The sequence below is a fragment of the Borostomias antarcticus genome (genome assembly GCF_949987555.1).
Source record: "Borostomias antarcticus genome assembly, chromosome: 5".
Classification (NCBI taxonomy): Eukaryota; Metazoa; Chordata; class Actinopteri; order Stomiiformes; family Stomiidae; genus Borostomias; species Borostomias antarcticus.
Genome location: NC_140238.1, coordinates 16,421,027 through 16,439,478, shown reverse-complemented (window position 1 = coordinate 16,439,478; position 18,452 = coordinate 16,421,027). Strand labels below are relative to the sequence as shown.

General features: G+C 44.5%; 2 protein-coding genes across 2 annotated transcripts; one reads left to right on the top strand and one right to left on the bottom strand.

Moving 5' to 3' along the window:
* Positions 1 to 2,784: 2,784 nt before the first annotated feature.
* cpxm1a (carboxypeptidase X (M14 family), member 1a) lies at positions 2,785 to 9,219 on the top strand. The gene is made up of 13 exons (XM_084437916.1): positions 2,785 to 3,066; positions 3,870 to 3,979; positions 4,096 to 4,235; positions 4,332 to 4,416; positions 4,566 to 4,716; positions 4,896 to 4,981; positions 5,076 to 5,199; positions 6,240 to 6,436; positions 6,631 to 6,810; positions 7,645 to 7,939; positions 8,085 to 8,224; positions 8,362 to 8,464; positions 8,676 to 9,219. The coding sequence occupies exons 1-13, from the start codon at positions 2,838 to 2,840 to the stop codon at positions 8,984 to 8,986; spliced, it is 2,151 nt and encodes a 716-aa protein (XP_084294042.1). The 5' UTR covers positions 2,785 to 2,837; the 3' UTR covers positions 8,987 to 9,219.
* Positions 9,220 to 9,476: 257 nt separating this feature from the next.
* On the bottom strand, positions 9,477 to 16,381 carry wdr32 (WD repeat domain 32). Its single transcript, XM_084438682.1, has 7 exons — positions 15,735 to 16,381; positions 14,720 to 14,833; positions 14,419 to 14,616; positions 14,113 to 14,315; positions 13,929 to 14,009; positions 13,594 to 13,739; positions 9,477 to 11,547 (listed from the first exon to the last, which is right to left on the bottom strand). Exons 1-7 carry the CDS (start codon positions 16,178 to 16,180, stop codon positions 11,173 to 11,175), a joined length of 1,563 nt encoding a protein of 520 aa, XP_084294808.1. The 5' UTR covers positions 16,181 to 16,381; the 3' UTR covers positions 9,477 to 11,172.
* Positions 16,382 to 18,452: the final 2,071 nt, after the last annotated feature.

Genomic DNA, 18,452 nt, shown 5'->3' with positions numbered 1-18,452 from the left:
CCTTGAGTAAGCTAGCTAACACTAGCTAGCGCGTTAGCTAAAGCTAAATTCAGGAAATGAAGCCCAATGATAGTTAGCTAACGTTAGCTAGTATTGGGCTTCATTTCCTGAACTTAGCTTTAGCTTAGCGTGCAGCCAGGTTATGGGTTGCTGTTTATTTCAGATATTACTCTACATTTCAACCAGACATTCCAGTGAAACCAGGTAGTCAAAATAACTTACCTGATATAAAATGGGCACCGCAAACGCAGGCATTTCTGATGATGTCCTCAGTCCAGGCGAATTCGTCTGTCTTCCTCTGCTACTGTTTCAATAATGCGCACGCATACTTGTGTTGACTAGGCTGTAAAAGGGTCTATAATTAACAAATATGACCCACGCTCGTTATATAACTTCTTTAACATAACATGTCCTCAGTCCAGTCCGTACGCTTAATAATGGCTTGTACCCACAGGCGAATTCATCTGTCTTCCTCTGCTACTGTTTCAAGAATGCGCGCGCTTCTATAACATCCAGTGACAAAATATGTCATGGTACCTTGGTATGTCCACACCAAGGATTGAACTCACAATCTTTGCAGGCGCTTCTACATCCAGTGACAAAATATGTCATGGTACCTTGGTATGTCCACACCAATGATTGAACTCAGATTGAACTCACAATCTTCACGGTGATAGGCAGCACACTATCCACTCGACCACCGCTGACCTGGGAAATTTGTGGAGTCTTTTTGATTTGATGTTCTGGGACCACTGCCTCTTGTGGTAGCAACATAGAACTGCAGGTCAACAACTGGCGGAGAAAGGGAGTAGGCTAAGCAGACAGCTTGCAAATTGCTGGGGGGGATTTCCCCCCCTCTGGTTTTGATATCCCCTCCTCTGATCATTCATTTTTATCGCCGGTACGGATGTTTTAATCCCTGCTTCTGGTCAGACTGAATATAGCTACAATTCCTGTGCCTGAAAATAGATGGCGCAATTTAGAAAAACTACACTAGCTATTTCAAAAATATGATTTACAACAGCTAGCCGCGCGTTTGATTGTCATCGCAACTGTCAACCTACTGTCAGTCTACTCTAACTAGCAAGAATTAGCAATGAAACTGGGTCAACAAAGCATTTCGTCATTTTGCTGCAAGGATTTTAGAGGATGCCCAAAACGCCAGAGGTCCCTCACCAAAGCAGACCCTTCTGCTAGTGCTAAACATCAGTAAGTTACAGGATGCATATTTTATTATAATATAATTATTGTTGTGGGTGATAAGTGGCCAATCGTCAGCATGTATTACTTTTGTTTTGCTATTCTCATCCTCGATATTAGGCAATAGCCAAGTCAGTGCAGCACATTGTCGCGGCCACCAATTTAGCCTCTTTTTCACGAGAACAATACCAATTCATATTTTATCTTGTGTTCCAGATTTTCTTTCCAGCCTTGCGGCCTGGCCTACCGGTGAAAGTGCACGTGATTGTGGACCAATGGATCCATGCTGAATGTTAGCCTACAGATTTGTCGGGATAGATGGCTGGTGTTCAAATTTGCTTTCAAGGCACAAGCCTACTGTAACAGTGATTTGATGTAGCCTATAATGCACATAGGGCCTACCTTTAACTAGCCTATGCATATCACATTTTTTAATGAGGTCTAAAGGTCTATGATGAGGACGGGATAGCTCTACATTCATAGCATTGTGATCAATAACCTAACATCGTATGGTTTGTCCTTTCTTTTAGCACTTTGTTGGGTGTATATATAAGAATACAATAAGAGCATACAGTCGTTTCCTTTGGTCTGATGTTTACATTTGTTCAATTTCTGGACATTACATTTTATTTGAAAATGTCAAATCGCACCCTGCAAATAGGCATTCCCTCTTCATGGTGCGTCGGCTTACAGCCAACGCACAAAAACTAATGGAGAAATGTATGGCCTCTGACAGGGCGGAAGAGACTGGACCAGAGCTAGTGAGTCCAGCACACATATACCAGTGCCTACCACCTGGGGGCGCTCACCACAGTTAATTTTTCCCATTGCCAAGTACATTTTGCTTTGTAAAAAACTATGCTTGTGTAACCGAGTGAACCGTGAGTCCTTGTAAACCCTCATGGAGTGAGTAGTCCGAGGTAGTGGTAGCGAGTAGTTGGTGAAACTCACTCCCCTAGTATAAAGTTGACTGCTCCTGACTGTATGTTAAATTAATAAATTGTACATTAAAAGTGCCAATATGTCTTGCTTCTCCTTGTTACTGGTAGACTTCAATCATCAACAACAATCAACAAGAGTCAATAGCAACAGCAGAATAAGCTGTTTGAGAAGATTGGTCACATTTTTCATGGGGGGCACCCCACATACTCGACTGCGCTGCTCATCCCACAAATGCATGTTCCTTACAAATGGGGCAACATTTCAAAGGAAAATAAACAGGCTTTCTTTCTGCCAATACGCATAGTTACAGCAGAGTAAAAATCCAAACACAAATGTCGAAACTTTATGTTTCATGTTTATTTTTCAAGCTCAATAAAGTTAATTAATTTCAGAGGAAAATGATTATAGCTACATTATGACCATTCTATTAATGTTGTCTTCTGTGTGTGGAGTGCTTTGGAGGCGGTGGTTTTAGATGTATTACGGTGTTTTATGTAGGTTCTCAGGTCTCCCTTTGGACAGCAGTTGGACAGATTTCAGGACTCGCAATTAAGCGCAGAGAGGAAACCATGGCAAAGGCACCATTAAGCATTTTCATGGGTATTCTCATTCTGCAAACGTCTGACTTTGTCGGCACATTCAGTAACGATAATGTGGTCGTGGAAAATGGGACAAGTACAGCCAAAACTTTGGACATGACTGTTACCATGGTATCTGCCATCAACCAAAGCTGCAACACTGGACCGACCACCACAGCCATCACAAAAATTGCACCGACAACAACGCCCGAGTTGAACTTCACTACAGACAACACCGTCCAGGTAGAGAGGAATAACGCCAGTAAAGATGCTGAGGTTAACCGCATTAACAAAGAAGAAGATGGAAATGTTACGAGCGCCGGGGCAGATGCGCAGAAACAATTGGGTATGTCAAATGTAGGCTATAGCCTACAGTATGTTAGGATAGTTTTTATTTTTATTTTTTTCTTCTTTTGCTTTAGTTTACTTTTTAAATATTATCTGAGACTGCATTAACAAAAAGAGTTATTTAAAATTGACTTGGGGAGACTCATAGCTAATTTATAAGGGGTTTATACTTTTGCAACTGAAAACTCAGTGTCCGTCTACTCCCATGTAATTATGTGTATTTCAGCTATGCAGATAATTTATTTGGATGCAACATGGAAATCGGTCAGAATAATGCATTCTCTATCTGTATTTTGAGGTGATAGCATAGGCCTATAGGTCTAACAAGACAAAGACATTTATTTTGTCACATTAGTTTGTTATAAGTCGTGAAATCACCGAGCAGCTGTATCGTGACCTCCCGTTCTGCCTGGCTCCTAACCCCTTGTGTCTCGAATTACATGCCAGAACGTGGGCTTTCCTTTAGTTCATATGCAGCCCTTCTCCACACTCCCCCATACAAGGAGAGGGGTGGGGGTGAGACAACTGACCCTGGATGATTTTGCACATATTCTGTATTTGAGATCTTGTGGGGAATTTACTGGCCTCACACACTTCGCTTCTGCTAGCACCGCAACCTCACATAACACCAGTTCTGAGACTTTCAAACGCAAAAGCACCTTAACCCCTTCAGTGGTCATTATAGGTTATCTCCCCCATTTTCCTATTGGACACATTTTCTCTGTTATTGCACAAAACGATCCATTCCTAAACACACATTGTATAAAAACTGTATCCAGTAACGTTGTTGCGTCCCTCCAGACTGTCCACCCCTGGGTCTGAAGTCACTGCGTGTTGATGACAGTCAACTCCGAGCTTCCTCTTACCAGCGGAGTGGCCTGGGCCCTCACAGGGCCAGACTGAATATCCAGGTTGGTCCATAGGGGGCGTTATCCACCAAATGTATTATCTACCAAATGCTTCGCTACCATGTGATATGCTAGCATATGTTTCGCAAATATCTCCCCCACGTGTACTGTGTTCACAGGCTGGCATTGAGGATGGGGACCTTTATGATGGAGCTTGGTGTGCTGAATACAAGGACAAGAACCAGTGGCTGGAGTTGGATGCCCTCCACCTCACCTTGTTCACCGGGGTCATCCTCCAGGGCAGAAACTCCATCTGGAGGTACAGCTGGCTGGAACGTTACATGAAATAATGGCGTTTTACATGGTAATAGATAAGAATGAAGTGTGTATATTGATCCTGTCCATGTCTTTCTAGCTGGCACTGGGTCCAAACCTACAAAGTACAGCTCAGTAATGACTCTGTGTCATGGGAGACCTGCATGAATGGGACAGAGGAGGCGGTGAGGAAAGCCTCTGAATTCTTGGAACAGTCCATGTTGAGAATACAGTGTCAACTAAATACTCTTAAGTCTACTTTCATCCGATTGAGGAGTACAAATGTTGTTTCACTTACAAAAAAAGAAGGAACATTTGTATTGTTGTCGTGCAGATATTTCAGGGAAACCAGAACCCAGAGACCCCAGTGCTGAGTCTTCTCCCTGTGCCCACCGCAGCCCGCTTCATCCGCATCAACCCCCAGACCTGGTACTCCAATGGCACCATCTGCCTAAGAGCTGAGATCCTGGGCTGCCCTATGCCAGGTACACTGTTAGTGACTGAGCTTAGTCCAGCGCAAAATAGCCTAGGCATGGACAGTTCTATCCAGTGCTCATTTGACCCATTTATTTATCGGACATGTGCTCTGTAATCTGTGATGCCTTCATCAGCCAGTTCAGTTTGTGTTGGGTTTTTATTACTAGTATGTTTTTTTTCTTCATAGATCCAACCGACATTTACTGGCAGGCACCGTCAGGCTCCACGGATGACCTTGACTTCAGACACCACAACTACAATGAGATGAGAAAGGTTCGTTCATTCTGAATGACCGAAACATAGAAACTTTCCACTCGCTCGCATTACTTTGAACACGCATAATGTCCTTTTGTGTAAAACCCTGCAGCTGATGAAATCTGTGTCTGAAGAATGCCCGGATATCACCCGTATCTACAGTATAGGGAAGAGCTACAAGGGACTGAAACTCTATGTCATGGAGATCTCAGATAACCCGGGCAAGCATGAACTAGGTAAGAGGGATTTCAAGTATTGTGAGCAGGATTTCATTGTCAAACCAAAGTTGTATTGAAGACTTTAAGTCCACTTCCTTTGGGCCTGACAGAGATCCTTATAGAGGCACAGAAAAAGGGCTGTTTAGTGGCCAAGTTAAAATAAAATCCCCTCACGTGTTTATACAGTACAGTCTGGGCTCTGCTGCAGCCAGGATGAGCCAGCCGGAGGGATTTACAGAGAAGGCCTCTTATGTAAACAAACTGATAATGATTTGAAGTCAAAACCAAGTTCTCTCACTAAGAACAATTTCATTGGTATAGTAGGTTCATACTCTGTGTACCATTTTATGTGACATTTTTCAGTTACTGATTTCAAGCAAATTACAGCGCTTTTTACAATGTGTGAATGTGATAAATGAAACATAGCTTGTCTTTGTGACAAAAGAGCCAATTGACCAAAACACATTTTGAAACATGTCTCCCTGCTGAAGAGGAGAATGATGAGAATGACGGTTATTTATACAGTATGTTGACAGCTGATATCAGTTATGGTGGTGGCATGGGTAATTTGAGTCTGCTTTTTTGAGTCATGGAAGAGAAGCAGAATTGTGCAGACATGTGTTTTTCATTTTCATCCATAGACGGTGAGTTGGATATCAGTGAGTAAGCCATCTATGTTTGTGGGTTACTAAAACATGTTTTCTATGACCTTAAGATACTTGCTGCTCTGTTTAAAATATATGCCTGCTCTGGTTTCTCCAGAACCTCATTTGGCCTCACCCCCCAGTACACAGGAATGTGTGCCGTCAAGCTAGAGTGATAGATTAATAATCTCTGGCTTGCTTATATTACTCCTCCTCACACCACTGCTGAACACAAAACACAGAAGGCGAAAGTAATATCAGATAAATTAAATGTGTTTCACATGTTGGCCTTTTGTCAACAAAGTGTCAAAGTGTGATGGTTCTCAGATCTCGTGTGTGTGTGTGTGTGTGTGTGTGTGTGCACGTCCTACTCCTGCGGTATCTATTATTGATCTATTTGTTATCCCCCGGTAGGCGAGCCGGAGTTTCGCTATGTGGCGGGGATGCATGGGAACGAGGTGGTGGGTCGCGAGCTGGTGCTCAACCTCATGCAGTACTTGTGCCGTGAATACAAGAGGGGCAACAAGCGTGTGGTCAGCTTGGTTACTGACACGCGTATCCACCTAATGCCTTCCATGAACCCTGATGGGTATGAGACAGCCTATGAGAAGGTAGGAAAGAGAGGTCTATTCCAACGATTCAAGGTTTCAACATACACTTTTTGGAATACTCAAAATGCATGACAAGATTTATTTTGTCCACTGTTCCGCTTGACACAGCCTTTGCCTTTTTTTGCCAATACTGAAAATTCATGAGAATATGCTTTCATCTGTCCCATCAATCAGTGTAACATTGCTCCTCTCAGGGTTCAGAGCTGGCGGGATGGGCTCTGGGACGCTTCAACTATGAGTACATAGACATGAACCACAACTTTCCAGACTTGAACAGCATCTTGTGGGATGCCATGGAGCAGGCCAAGGACAAATCCACAGTCAGCAACCACTATATTCCCATTCCAGAGTATTACACTAAAGAAGAAGCTGTAGTAAGTGGACAACAGTATGCCAGCACAGAAGGTTCCAACATGTAACACTCTCACATCTAAACCTCAGAGAATAGTGTGTCTTACACGGCAGTAAGGGGGAGACATGGAATATGAATAGTCTGTCAGAAGTTGTACTTAAATAACGTTGTTTATGAGGCTAAATTATTATTCTTTTATGCATAGGTCTGTATTTACACTTAATGATGCCTTGCATAAGCCTAGTTTATACTGTATAAAAAAAGCTATGGCTCACAGCTCACAGACACACATAACATAACAGTATAAATTTATCCTGTGTTATGTTGTGTGTGTCTATGAACCATGGTTTGTTTTATACTGTATAAACTAGGCTTAAGTAACTCAGTAAACTTTAGGGAATAGTACAAACACTTTTTTTCTTTTCAAGAAAAAGCACTAGGAGAGCACACAACATCTTGAAAATGGGGAGGAAGATTTCTTAAGAATGTGCATGTTTCCCTTCAGGGACATATGGGCCTCTGAAGGGTATTTGAAAGAACAGGAAACGGAATGAGAGCTGAGGAAACCGGCTCAGCAGTTTAGTTTACTGACACAAGCAGTGTCGCTGAATGTTTGGCAACGGCCCCTTCATCCCTTCAATAATCTCACACATCTGTTTGCATTTACTGGTATAAAAGGATAGTACAATTGCTCATTGTCGTGAAGTCAAAATGTAATAAAATCAAGATGTAGCCTCTTAACATGCTTTTAAATCATCTCTCACTCTAAAATAGAATGAATCGATTTTGGTCTGAAGCCCTTTGGTCTCAGTGTTCTGAAGTCCTTTGAAGTCAGTGTTCTATTCTGCTACCCCAGGTGGCCCCTGAGACTCGAGCGGTCATCAGCTGGATGCAGGACATCCCATTTGTGCTCAGTGCTAACCTCCATGGTGGTGAACTCGTAGTCACCTACCCCTATGACTGCACCCGTGACTGGATCCCCAAGGAGTACACCCCTACAGCGGATGATGCTTTCTTCCGCTGGCTGGCCACTGTCTATGCCTCCACCCACCTGGTAATGGCCAACCCCGACCGCCGCATATGCCACTACGAAGACTTCCAACAACACAACAACATTATCAACGGGGCAGCCTGGCACACTGTGCCTGGTAGTGAGTACCTCACTGACCCTTTAAGGATGAGTCACTTCTCCCACAACACATCGAGTGTCTCGCTGTTATTAAACTGACATGCAAACCTGAATCAACGTCGTTCTGTCCTCTTCAAACCTACACTTACCAACTTCCTGTCCCTCAGGTATGAATGACTTTAGCTACCTCCACACTAACTGCTTCGAGGTCACCGTGGAGCTGTCCTGTGATAAGTTCCCTAATGCCATTGAGCTCCCCACGGAGTGGGAGAACAACAAAGAGTCCCTACTGGTTTACATGGAGCAGGTCAGCGCTGTCTGTCTCAACCTGTTCTACCCTTACCCTGTCCTACTGCCCCTTCCCTTTCATATTTAATTCATTTCTATTCAACAATCGACACTGTTATAGTAGATGATTTTAATGCCTATCCTCTCTCCACCCAGGTTCACAGAGGAATCAAGGGGGTGGTGAGAGACAAATTTACCAAGGCTGGCATAGCGAACGCTATAGTCAAAGTTGAGGACCTAGAACATGACATACGATCAGGTGGGGATGTTGTTCTTCATTATTTTCATTACATAACTTAATAACTCAATAACGTATTACACATAATTGTGACATCTTGTCCCCATCTCTCCCCACATTACATGTCTTAATTATTTCCCAGTCCAACTCCTAATGATTTAAAATCACTACTGTATACATCAACAAACACGACAGAAGACAAAACCAAGAGCTGTTTTGTGTCCTGCCGTAGCTGCTGGTGGGGACTACTGGCGCCTGCTGAACCCGGGGGAGTACAAGGTGGTCGTGTGGGCGTTGGGCTACATCCCGTCCGTGCGACGCTGCCGCGTGGGCATGGAGGCCCGTGCCACCATCTGTGACTTCAGCCTCACTCAGACCCCCCAGGAGAGGCTGAAGGAGATCCGGGCCAAGGGTGGCAAGATCCCCCAGGACCTCCAGCTGCGCCTGCGGGCCCTGAGGGTCCGGAAGTTACGCGCCAGCACCAAGGTCCTTAACCGCCGACGGGAGAGGCAGCAGAAGGCGCGTGCCGCCATGGCGGGGTGAGGAGGTTTCTACAGCCTCTGCCTTCTCCGTGAATGTCTTTTAGTTTTAACGTCTTTTAGTTGATTTGTGGATGGCCGACGCAGAGATGCTGTAACCATGTGAATTTTGTGGTTTGAGTTGAATTTGTATGTGTCAGCTGGTCTGATATGCAGTACCTGTATTGCACTTAGGTCCTCATAGACTATGTCAGATGAAAAAACCTGGGTACTTGATGACAAACATGACTGAGAGGAATGCACCTGTTTGTTGACCTGATGTGATCAATGTCTTTGGAGGTGACAAATGCTACATAAACTTTAACATGATGTGAAAAAACTCAACAAGCACTGCAGGGAGCATATGTTTTTGAGATGGTGGGTGAGGTTGCTCTGACCTTAAGCAACTCCTAGTGGAGCTCTGCAGGCATTGCATCCTGTAACACAGACAGGAAAGAGAGATGATCAACAGTGCAAATGTCACCTTTTATTTCAGTGATAAGTACCATGTCAGTATCATAGTTGGGATTATTCAGAGCCACTTCTTAGAAACAACAATAAGAGCTTCACATTTATGTTACATTAACAAACAAAGTGTGATCAAACTAGGTGACAAACAGGAGCCCACAATCAACAATTAGTCGAATTAATTACTCTTCAACTATCCATAAGATTAAAAAGGTTAAAAACCAGAGAAATACAGGAAAAATATCAAATTAATAAAATGCAGCTTCCTAAATCCTTACATTACCACATTTCCACTGGGCAGTGAATTTATGTTTGATATGTCTACATTGAAAATGGCAGATTAACTTGTTTCTTTTCAATGACCGCATGGATACGTAAATACAAAGCAGCACTGAAAACGCTGAAACCAGAATGAACACTGCATTTGACCAAGACAGCTGAGGTACATCCACATCTGTCCTCATTCCTCCTTCATTCATCCAGAATGTAGCGGGAGTCAGAATGAAGTCATTCACTGCACAGCGGATACAGGTGAGGTGAACCACACCCGAGTCCAACAATCTTAAGACATGTTTTGGCATTGATGACTCAACACTGATAAGAGCTCCATCCATCCTCCTTTTAATTGACAACAGTATAAAGCATATTTTATAAAGGCTGGTATGCATAGTAGCACTGGGCTCTTGTCTATAATCAGTTGTAATATATTAGGCTATACAGTACTCACTGGCACATTACATCTATTCTGAATCAATGACTAGGTATTATAACAAAGTCTTAGAATCAGGTGTTACATCCAGGCATTGTTCAGTTCGAGACCTATAGCAATAATACACTGGGTTTCCCACATGAACGGAAACGGTGATGAACATGAATAGCGCTAGCCGTGGATATCAGAGGGTATGGAGCATCACTGGCTCTCTTGATAAGGAGCTCAAGATCAGCTGGTCATCCTGATGATGTTGTCATGGTGAAAAATAAGAGGTGATGGCTCAGGGGGAGAACAATACAAATATGCCTCTATTAAGTAACAAACACACACTCAAAAAACACACACACGCTTAACATGAGACTGATGTATAGATAAAGTAACAATTGACTCCAGAAGAGGGGGATCACAGAACATGCTATATGGGTCACTTCAGTTAAATCCTAAACTTGTCTTTTACCCGTGCTCAATAGAGGTGTCAACAACAATTCTGTAGAACTAAAGCAGTAAACACGTTAAAAGTACCTGAAGACCCAAGAGAAACATGAGCAGTGGGATGAGGGGTGGGATGAGGGTTGGGATGAAGGGGGGGGTGAGGTCGCTGTCCTGGAGTAGAGAGACAAGGCTGGGAGAGGTCCTTTAATCAGAGGAGGTTAGAGATCAGATTGCATGAGCACATATAAGCAGCACCTATAGAAAGGCATGAGTAGCGCAGAAGAGCCACAGAGCGGGCCGGCCGGGGGCCGCCGGGCGCCTCCCATCATCACAATCAAATCTGAAGAGCACGGAAGAGCATGAGGGTGTCGGACGGATAGCGACAGCACCAAAGAACACAGACTCGCCCGCGTACGAGTTGCGTCAACGTCTTGTCACAAACAGTCCCGACAGCGGGATGTGATTCCTATGGAGGAGAAGAACTTCCGGGGCTTATTCTCAAGACAGATCCCTCTTCTTGTAGTTTCGGGGGGGGGGGGTTCCGAGAGGCAGCAGTTCAGGCCCTTCAACAGTCTTGTGGAGGCAGTTTGTGTCGGGTGCTAAAACTTGGGCTGGTAGAGGGCCACTCGGCCACTCAGGCAGCCCGAGGCCAGCTGGCAGTGCGTGGGGGAGAACTTGGTGGTGAGCACCACGTCGCTGTGCGAGTAGATGGAGCGCACCTCCTTCAGGCAGCTGGTCTGGACGGGGAGGCAGTCGGCCAGCTCGCCGCAGCGCTCGTCGAAGGCCAGCAGGCGCACCCCGTAGCCGTACGGCGAGCAGATGAGACGGCCGTCCGGGCTGAAGCACAGCTCCTTGATGTAGCCCCGGCCCACGTTGGCCTCCTCGATGTAGTGGGTGAGGCGGAGGGAGCAGCCCCGCCAGGAGACGGGGGGCCGTGTGGGGGCGCCCTCCTGGAACTCATAGACACATGTCCACTGTAGGAGGAGAGGGGGGGGGGGTTAGGTGCTTGAGGGGCTCGGGAAGCGTAATGTCATGCAGCACATACTAAAATATAACTATATATACTAAATATAACTACTGTACAGCACGCTCACAACAGTCTGACAGTCTTTTAACGACTGGGTGCTCGATCCTAAAAGTTATATCATCATCGTGAAAAAGACACTAGGACAGCACTACTTATTTGACACACAGATGTTTCGGGCAGTGATAGATTGGATACACCTGTTGTGGATAACGGTGCCTATAATTACCACACCTGGGTGAACTGATTACATTGATTACATTACGCCACTATACACACGCTGACGCCTCCGTTCAACTGACTCCGGTTCCGGTGCGTTCCGGTTACCGTACGGCAGCCGGAGTTGACCGCGGCCGTTCTAGACGGTGATTGTGTTGCAGATGTGGTGCGGCGCATTTCAAAAGCGTCCCGGAATCAGCTTTCCGAGGAGCTCGGGTAGAAATAGGTGGCAGGTCTAATTTGGGCGTATGCGCAGCTGGGACACATCAAATAGAAGAAAGAAATGGGTAGTTAGGTCCCACCCGCTGACGACCTGTCAGAATATCAAACAAAACGCTCGCCCCTGAAACGCAACCGGTGGGGGTTGAAGCCGTGTGGAGGACGGAATAAAACCTGACCGCATTCAGAACGCCACGCTAATTCAGTCAGTAGAATTGTGGCGTGAGGTAGGGCATTGCCTGAAATGTCTGTGTGGCAAATAAAGTGAACGAACTTCGAAAGTGAATGTGCTGTCCTGGTCTGTTTTTGATACACATACTAAAATAGGAAGCAGAGTGTCAGATTAATTGCACTGTAGTTAATGGGAGTCACGTCGTGGTAGTTAACGGGGTAACCGATACTGTAGTTTACAGGGTAACAGATACTGTAATTCACAGGGTAACTGATACTATAGTTCACAGTGTAACTGATACTGTAGTTCACAGGGTAACTGATACTATAGTTTAAAGGGTAACTGATTCTATAGTTTAAAGGGTAACTGATACTATAGTATAAAGGGTAACTGATTCTATAGTATAAAGGGTTACTGATTCTATAGTTTAAAGGGTAACTGATACTATAGTTTAAAGGGTAACTGATACTGTAGTTTATAGGAGAATGCTCGTTTTTGACAACCTGGACGTTATTTACGGCATATAATAAGACGTTTGACTCACCGAGATAACTTACTACGCACTGAGAATGCAGCTTCTAAAAAATCTATTCTGCCGCGAAACGGTTGTTTTCATCAATATGTCTTTATGAATCGCTAGTTGTGCTTACATAGAGCGAGGGCTTGTTGTCGTTTTTCATATGACTCTGTAATATGATCTTTAGAAACGTCTTTAGAAGAACGTAATAGCTTCCCCACTTGCTCCAGCACGCATGCGCACAGCGTGCAAACTGGCTATTCTCCGTCTGTAGGCTACACTCGCGGCTCACATTCTCTACGTTACGATCGGCGTCCATCATATTCTTAGTCATCTTCTATATCCTCAAAATCTGATAAATATTCAGGCATATTGCACACAATATTCCAGGCACCAACAAGCCGATTGTAGAGTAGAGAATGTGAGCCGCGAGTGTAGCCTACAGACGTAACGGAGAATAGCCAGTCTGTGCGCTGTGCTCATGCATGCTGAAGCAAGTGGGGAAGCTATTTAGTTTCTAAAGACGTTTCTAAAGATCATATTACAGAGGCATGTGAAAAACCACAACAAGCCCTCGCTCTATGTAAGCACAACTAGCGATTCATAAGGCAGATTGAGGAAAACAACCGTTTCGAGGCAGAAAATAGATTTTTTAGAAGCTGCATTCTCAGTGCCCCGTCCGCCGCCATTACATGGATATACTTGGCTCGCCCTGGAATTAAAATTTCTTCTACAGGCCTCCGAATTACACCAAAGTTATCTCGGTGAGTCAAACGTCTTATAATATGCCGTAAATAAGGTCCAGGTTCTCAAAAACGAGCATTCTCCTTTAAAGGGTAACTGATACTATAGTTTAAAGGGTAACTGACCTCCTGGTCATCCATGTTGCTGGAGCAGCGGATGAGGGTGGACCAGCCTTTAGGGTGGAGCTGAAGGGAGGTGATGCAGTTCCCCCTGTCCCTCTCTCCCGGGATCTCTGGGGTCAGCACCTCCAGGCTGTTCCTTGGAGACAGACCTGAGGGAAGGGAACCGTAATCATAAACTCTCGACGGCAACAAATCTTTTTAAGTGAATCAAAATATTCACCGGAGGTTCTCATAGGCCACTCTGAATATTAACAACAAAGGACATTGAATTAGTGTTTCTCAGGAAATGTGAACATGTGTGATACAATAGTTGAGTGTCGCCCGATAGTTTCTCAAACCTTCTCTGTGCGGGTGGATCTTGCTGGAGTCGTTACCCTGGCGAGGGGTGCCTGAAGACCTGGAGGCTGACGCAGAGGCATCTAGAGAGGCAGCGGAAGTTCAAACGTCAGTTAGCATTACAAGTGCTGTCTGTGCCAATTTAGATGGCTGTGGTGAGGCTAAGAGGAGGAGACTTTGGCTCACCTGAGCTGAGGGGGGTGCGTCGCGCTCGGAGCATGCGGTAGCTGCCCACCTCCAGGGACTGGGTGAGGTCCAGGTCGTGGAGGATGAGCAGGTAGCCCGAGGATGTGGAGATGAGCATCTTGGAGCAGTCGGGCGTCAGGCGCATCCTCATCAGGTAGCGTGTGTGGAAGAACTTTTTGTGTGGGCAGCCGTCCTCTGTGAACCTGAGGGAGGTGTCAGAGATAAGGCGTGTAAATATTTAGTTAACATGTCTTGTACAGTCTTTTAAACGTACAGTGTAAGGTCAACAAATGAACACACACACACCTGTTGGTGTCCCAGGTTATGACATTCCCGTCAAAGCCGGAGGTGACCAGGAGACGAGTGTTAGTGTCATACTCGATGTTCTTCACCCAGCTGGCATGGCCGTGCAACGAGCACACCTTCGAGTTCAGCTTCCGCAGGTCCCAGAGTGCGACTGTGGTGTCGTCGGAGCAGGTGGCGAACAGACGATTGTCCAGGAACCTGTGAAATGCGCTCTCTTAGTAATGAACATGCGGGGAGACCTAATGAGCTTAGGATGAAGGTCAGCAGTGTTTACAAACCGACTTGAGTGGAACTGGCTTACCTGATGTTGTTGACACAGTCTTCGTGCGCCTCAACCAGAGTTTTAATGTGTTTTGAGGAGACGGGATCGAACAGGAGGACCTCTGTCTGCTCACAAGCCACTGTCAGTACAGACCTGTGTGCACACATTTAAAGTCGCACAGAAATGAAAAAAAGCATTCTGTCCCATTTTGGTTCACATAATTGGTCATAGTGTTCACCTATTCAACGATGTATGCCAGAAAAAGATAAACAAATTCTACTTTTGTTTTAATCTTATATCAAAGTAAATAATTTCTTACTTCCTGGAAAACGATAGGTCACGTGCAATTACGACAACAGGTACCTTAGATTTTAGGCCAATAATCTCACGACATCCACCCGTCAATCAACGCTATCCTTCTATCGAATCTGTCTAAAGTTCTTAAAACCCGTCCACTTGTCAATGTTCCAATCAAATTCCTCTAAACATATGTCCCACCCTCATAGCTTGTTTGCGTCGGAAATACGTCAAACTACGGAAGTTAGATGATCTCAAACGTCCGTTTCTGTGCGACTTTAACTAATGTGATTGTCAGAAAATCACCTACCCTGCTTTCATACTCAAAAAAGGTAAACGACAAGGTAAACGTAGCTCGGTTATTAACTCTAGAATCTAAATGTACAGATATACCATCTCATGCATCCTTCATACAAGTATATATGAGATATTGGCTAATGCAGCTGAAGCTGCCGGCAGACCGTGTACACAAACATGCAAACAATGAACATTTGCACTTTTCACGCACCTACACTTCTCCCTCTCTCTTTCTTTCTCTCTCTCTCTCTCTCTCTCTCTCTCTCTCTCTCACACACACACACACACACACACACTCTCTGCCTCTCTCTCACACACACTCTTTTTTAAATTAACATCTTGATATTCTGTTGTTGCTGCAAGGCAGAGGAGCCAGAACACAAGCATTTTACTCCCTTATAGTTGTATGAAGGACGTAAAAATAAATAAATCTTGGATCTATCCTGCACTGGAAATTTACCCGTCAGGGGAGTATTCCAAATTGAACACTGCTCCATGAGTTTGAGTGCTCAAGTTGACCGAGTCTGCAGCTGGATTCATTGAGCGATACAAGTTTGTCATCGTCCTAAAGTTATCTCTCGAAGGATCAACGAAAAGACCTCTTCGAATAGTCCTGCTTTGTACCCAGGAGAAAAGGCTAGTACAGCTGCCATCTGTGCCCGTGCTCCCCGTCCCCGTCCCAGATGCCGTCGCTGACTGACACTGTGGATTGCTTTCCGCCGGTCTCGAGCTAGTCTCGATACGACCACTCTCGCTACTGCTCGGTGGACGAGGAAACGTTCTGGGGCTCTCGTCTTCTTCATCCGAGTCTTCAATGTCGGGGTCTTCCTTGTCAGACTCTGCTCTGCCAAGCCTGTCTTGAGACTCGTCGACGTCTTCGCTATCACTCTGGTGCTCCGAGCTCATTGTAGGGATAATGGATAATGGTCCAAGCGCCCCGACAGCTAGCTACTTGCTAGGCAGCGTCTCGGTTCAAAAATGAATTGTCCAACCTTTAGCTAGCTAGTACTACCTCGGATATACGTGGCTAGTTATTTTAAGAAAATGTCGTAGCTAGTTAGCTACAGGTTTTCAGCAACACGCGCAATTAATATTAGGCTGGTAGCTGTGCTGGCTTGTGCTTCCCAAACATAAAACACCCTGGAAACATAAATGCAATGATGAAGTTCCGCTTCCTCTCCTACTTCTGCAACAGAGCTCGACAAACCCAACAGAAAGTGGACACTGCCCTCCAGTGGACATAGGCTAGTTGGTAGGTGAACCGCAAAGCTTGCGATTCAAGAAGGGCCAGCAGAGGGCAGATATGTCTTCCAGTAATGTGCAGTTAAAGGACATGGCCAAGATTTTGGGAAATACCAGGGTGTAGGTTTGGTTTCAACATTAGTAGGGACCATATAACGGTGTAGCCTGCATACAAATTTTTTGCTGGGGACGAGAGGTTAAACCTCTTAAATATGCATATATTTATGAAATTGAATAATAATACAATGTTCTTAGTGTATCACATCCTGCTTGCTGCTGCGTCCCTTCACTCTCTCTCGACTTTTGCTGCTGCATCCCTCCACTCTCTCTGTCTTGGTTGCCGCTGCGTCCCTCCACTCTCTTTCTCTCTCGGTTGCTGCTGGGTCCCTCCACTCTCTCTCTCTCTCTCTCTCTCGACTGCTGCTGTGTTTCATATATAAAAATTCATATAAAAAAAAAATTTGGATTTTCATTGGATTTTTAGACTGACATTCAACTCATAAATTGATATATCTGTCCATTAGGAGAGTCACAAAATACCAGACATTTAGTAGGCAATACTAATTGAGAAATTCCACAATCCTAGATACCCAATTCGATACCATAGTTGGAAAAAATAAATCCCATGTACTTCAACATACACTACTTTATTCAAAACACCCTCCGGCCAATATAGTGAGAAGAAAATTATGAGATTCCAGTTAGCAAGTATACGTTAGCTAATAACTGTAAGAAAACAGGCTACACAGAGACGGGCTTGTATAAACAAAAACAGACCTGAGTCCTCATAAAAGTAGCCTAAAGTTAACAGCTCTCACGGGCTGGCTAACCTCTAGATAACGTTACCTTATGAGTATTCAGTTTCCCCTATAATTGTAACAAGAACCCCTGTCAGGCTGAAACAATGTATTTATTTTTAAATCAAAACTTACAACTTTAATATCACTGACGTTTTTTAGTATAAGTCAATGGGAATTTAATATGGCGAAAATTAGCATCACGTCTAGCACAGTGCTGAAGGCTCAGCATGGACATTAAATAGTTAACCTGTTGCTAGGCAACGGCCCCCTCCAAGCGCACGCTCAAGTCACTTCAGTCTCTAGTCTGAGCTGGTTTCAATGGCTAGCTTGCCGACTCGTATGCAGCCTGAAGAAGATTCTCCCAAGTTTATGTTTATTCGTTTGTGTGCGTCCTTTACTACGAGTGAGTACACCTACTGCCTAGTTAGGATATTTAGTTTAGTTAATCATACAAATATACAGTTTATAACTTTATGTTATAGTTATGAGAGATCGTTCTGATTTAGCCTTGTGGTGATGTCGTGCTAGATAGCTACATTCCTCACATTCCTAACATTCCTCTTTTCTTCGTGAATATGTTAGCCTACACGTTTGTTTGTCTGGCTAGCTTTAGTTCTTGTCACATGTTAGTATCCAGATACTAATGTTATTATGATGTTATTATTACGTTATTATTATGTAGTACCAGGCCTGATACTACATTACATATTTGTGTTAGATAGATTTATGTAGCTTAATAGTAAATGCCATTACCTTCCTTTCTGTTTAGACCACACACACATTGGAATTATCCCACCATAGAATCAACACCAATCGTGCCTGTGTATTGCTCTCTGCTCTCTTTATTATTAAACCTTTAAATGAAGATCCCTCGTCGTGTCCTCAATAGACACCCCATACCGAGGACTGTAAATACCCAGAACCAATATTCCCTTCAGTTCAATTATGGTCCTTCGAGCCGGATAGCAGTCATCAGTATGGCAACCAGTAAAGCAACCAGTCTGCCTACAACCCCATCTGAGTGCCCCAAACGCAATATCCAGCGCCCAAGATACTTAGATGACTTTTTAGTGCAGTATCCAACCCAGAGACAGAGAGCAGAGCAGATACACAGGCATGAAGAGGAGGAAGAGCAC

What these genes read in the sequence shown, in the direction of transcription:
- cpxm1a (XM_084437916.1), top strand. Translation starts at nt 2,838, where the DNA reads ATGACTGTTACCATGGTATCTGCCATCAACCAAAGCTGCAACACTGGA. An exon ending in GGCAGAAACTCCATCTGGAG is followed by an intron (nt 4,236 to 4,331) that starts GTACAGCTGGCT and finishes ATGTCTTTCTAG; the next exon opens with CTGGCACTGGGTCCAAACCT. An exon ending in TGAATGGGACAGAGGAGGCG is followed by an intron (nt 4,417 to 4,565) that starts GTGAGGAAAGCC and finishes GTTGTCGTGCAG; the next exon opens with ATATTTCAGGGAAACCAGAA.
- wdr32 (XM_084438682.1), bottom strand. Translation starts at nt 16,180, where the DNA reads ATGAGCTCGGAGCACCAGAGTGATAGCGAAGACGTCGACGAGTCTCAA. An exon ending in GACTGTGTCAACAACATCAG is followed by an intron (nt 14,617 to 14,719) that starts GTAAGCCAGTTC and finishes CGCATTTCACAG; the next exon opens with GTTCCTGGACAATCGTCTGT. An exon ending in ATAACCTGGGACACCAACAG is followed by an intron (nt 14,316 to 14,418) that starts GTGTGTGTGTGT and finishes CACCTCCCTCAG; the next exon opens with GTTCACAGAGGACGGCTGCC.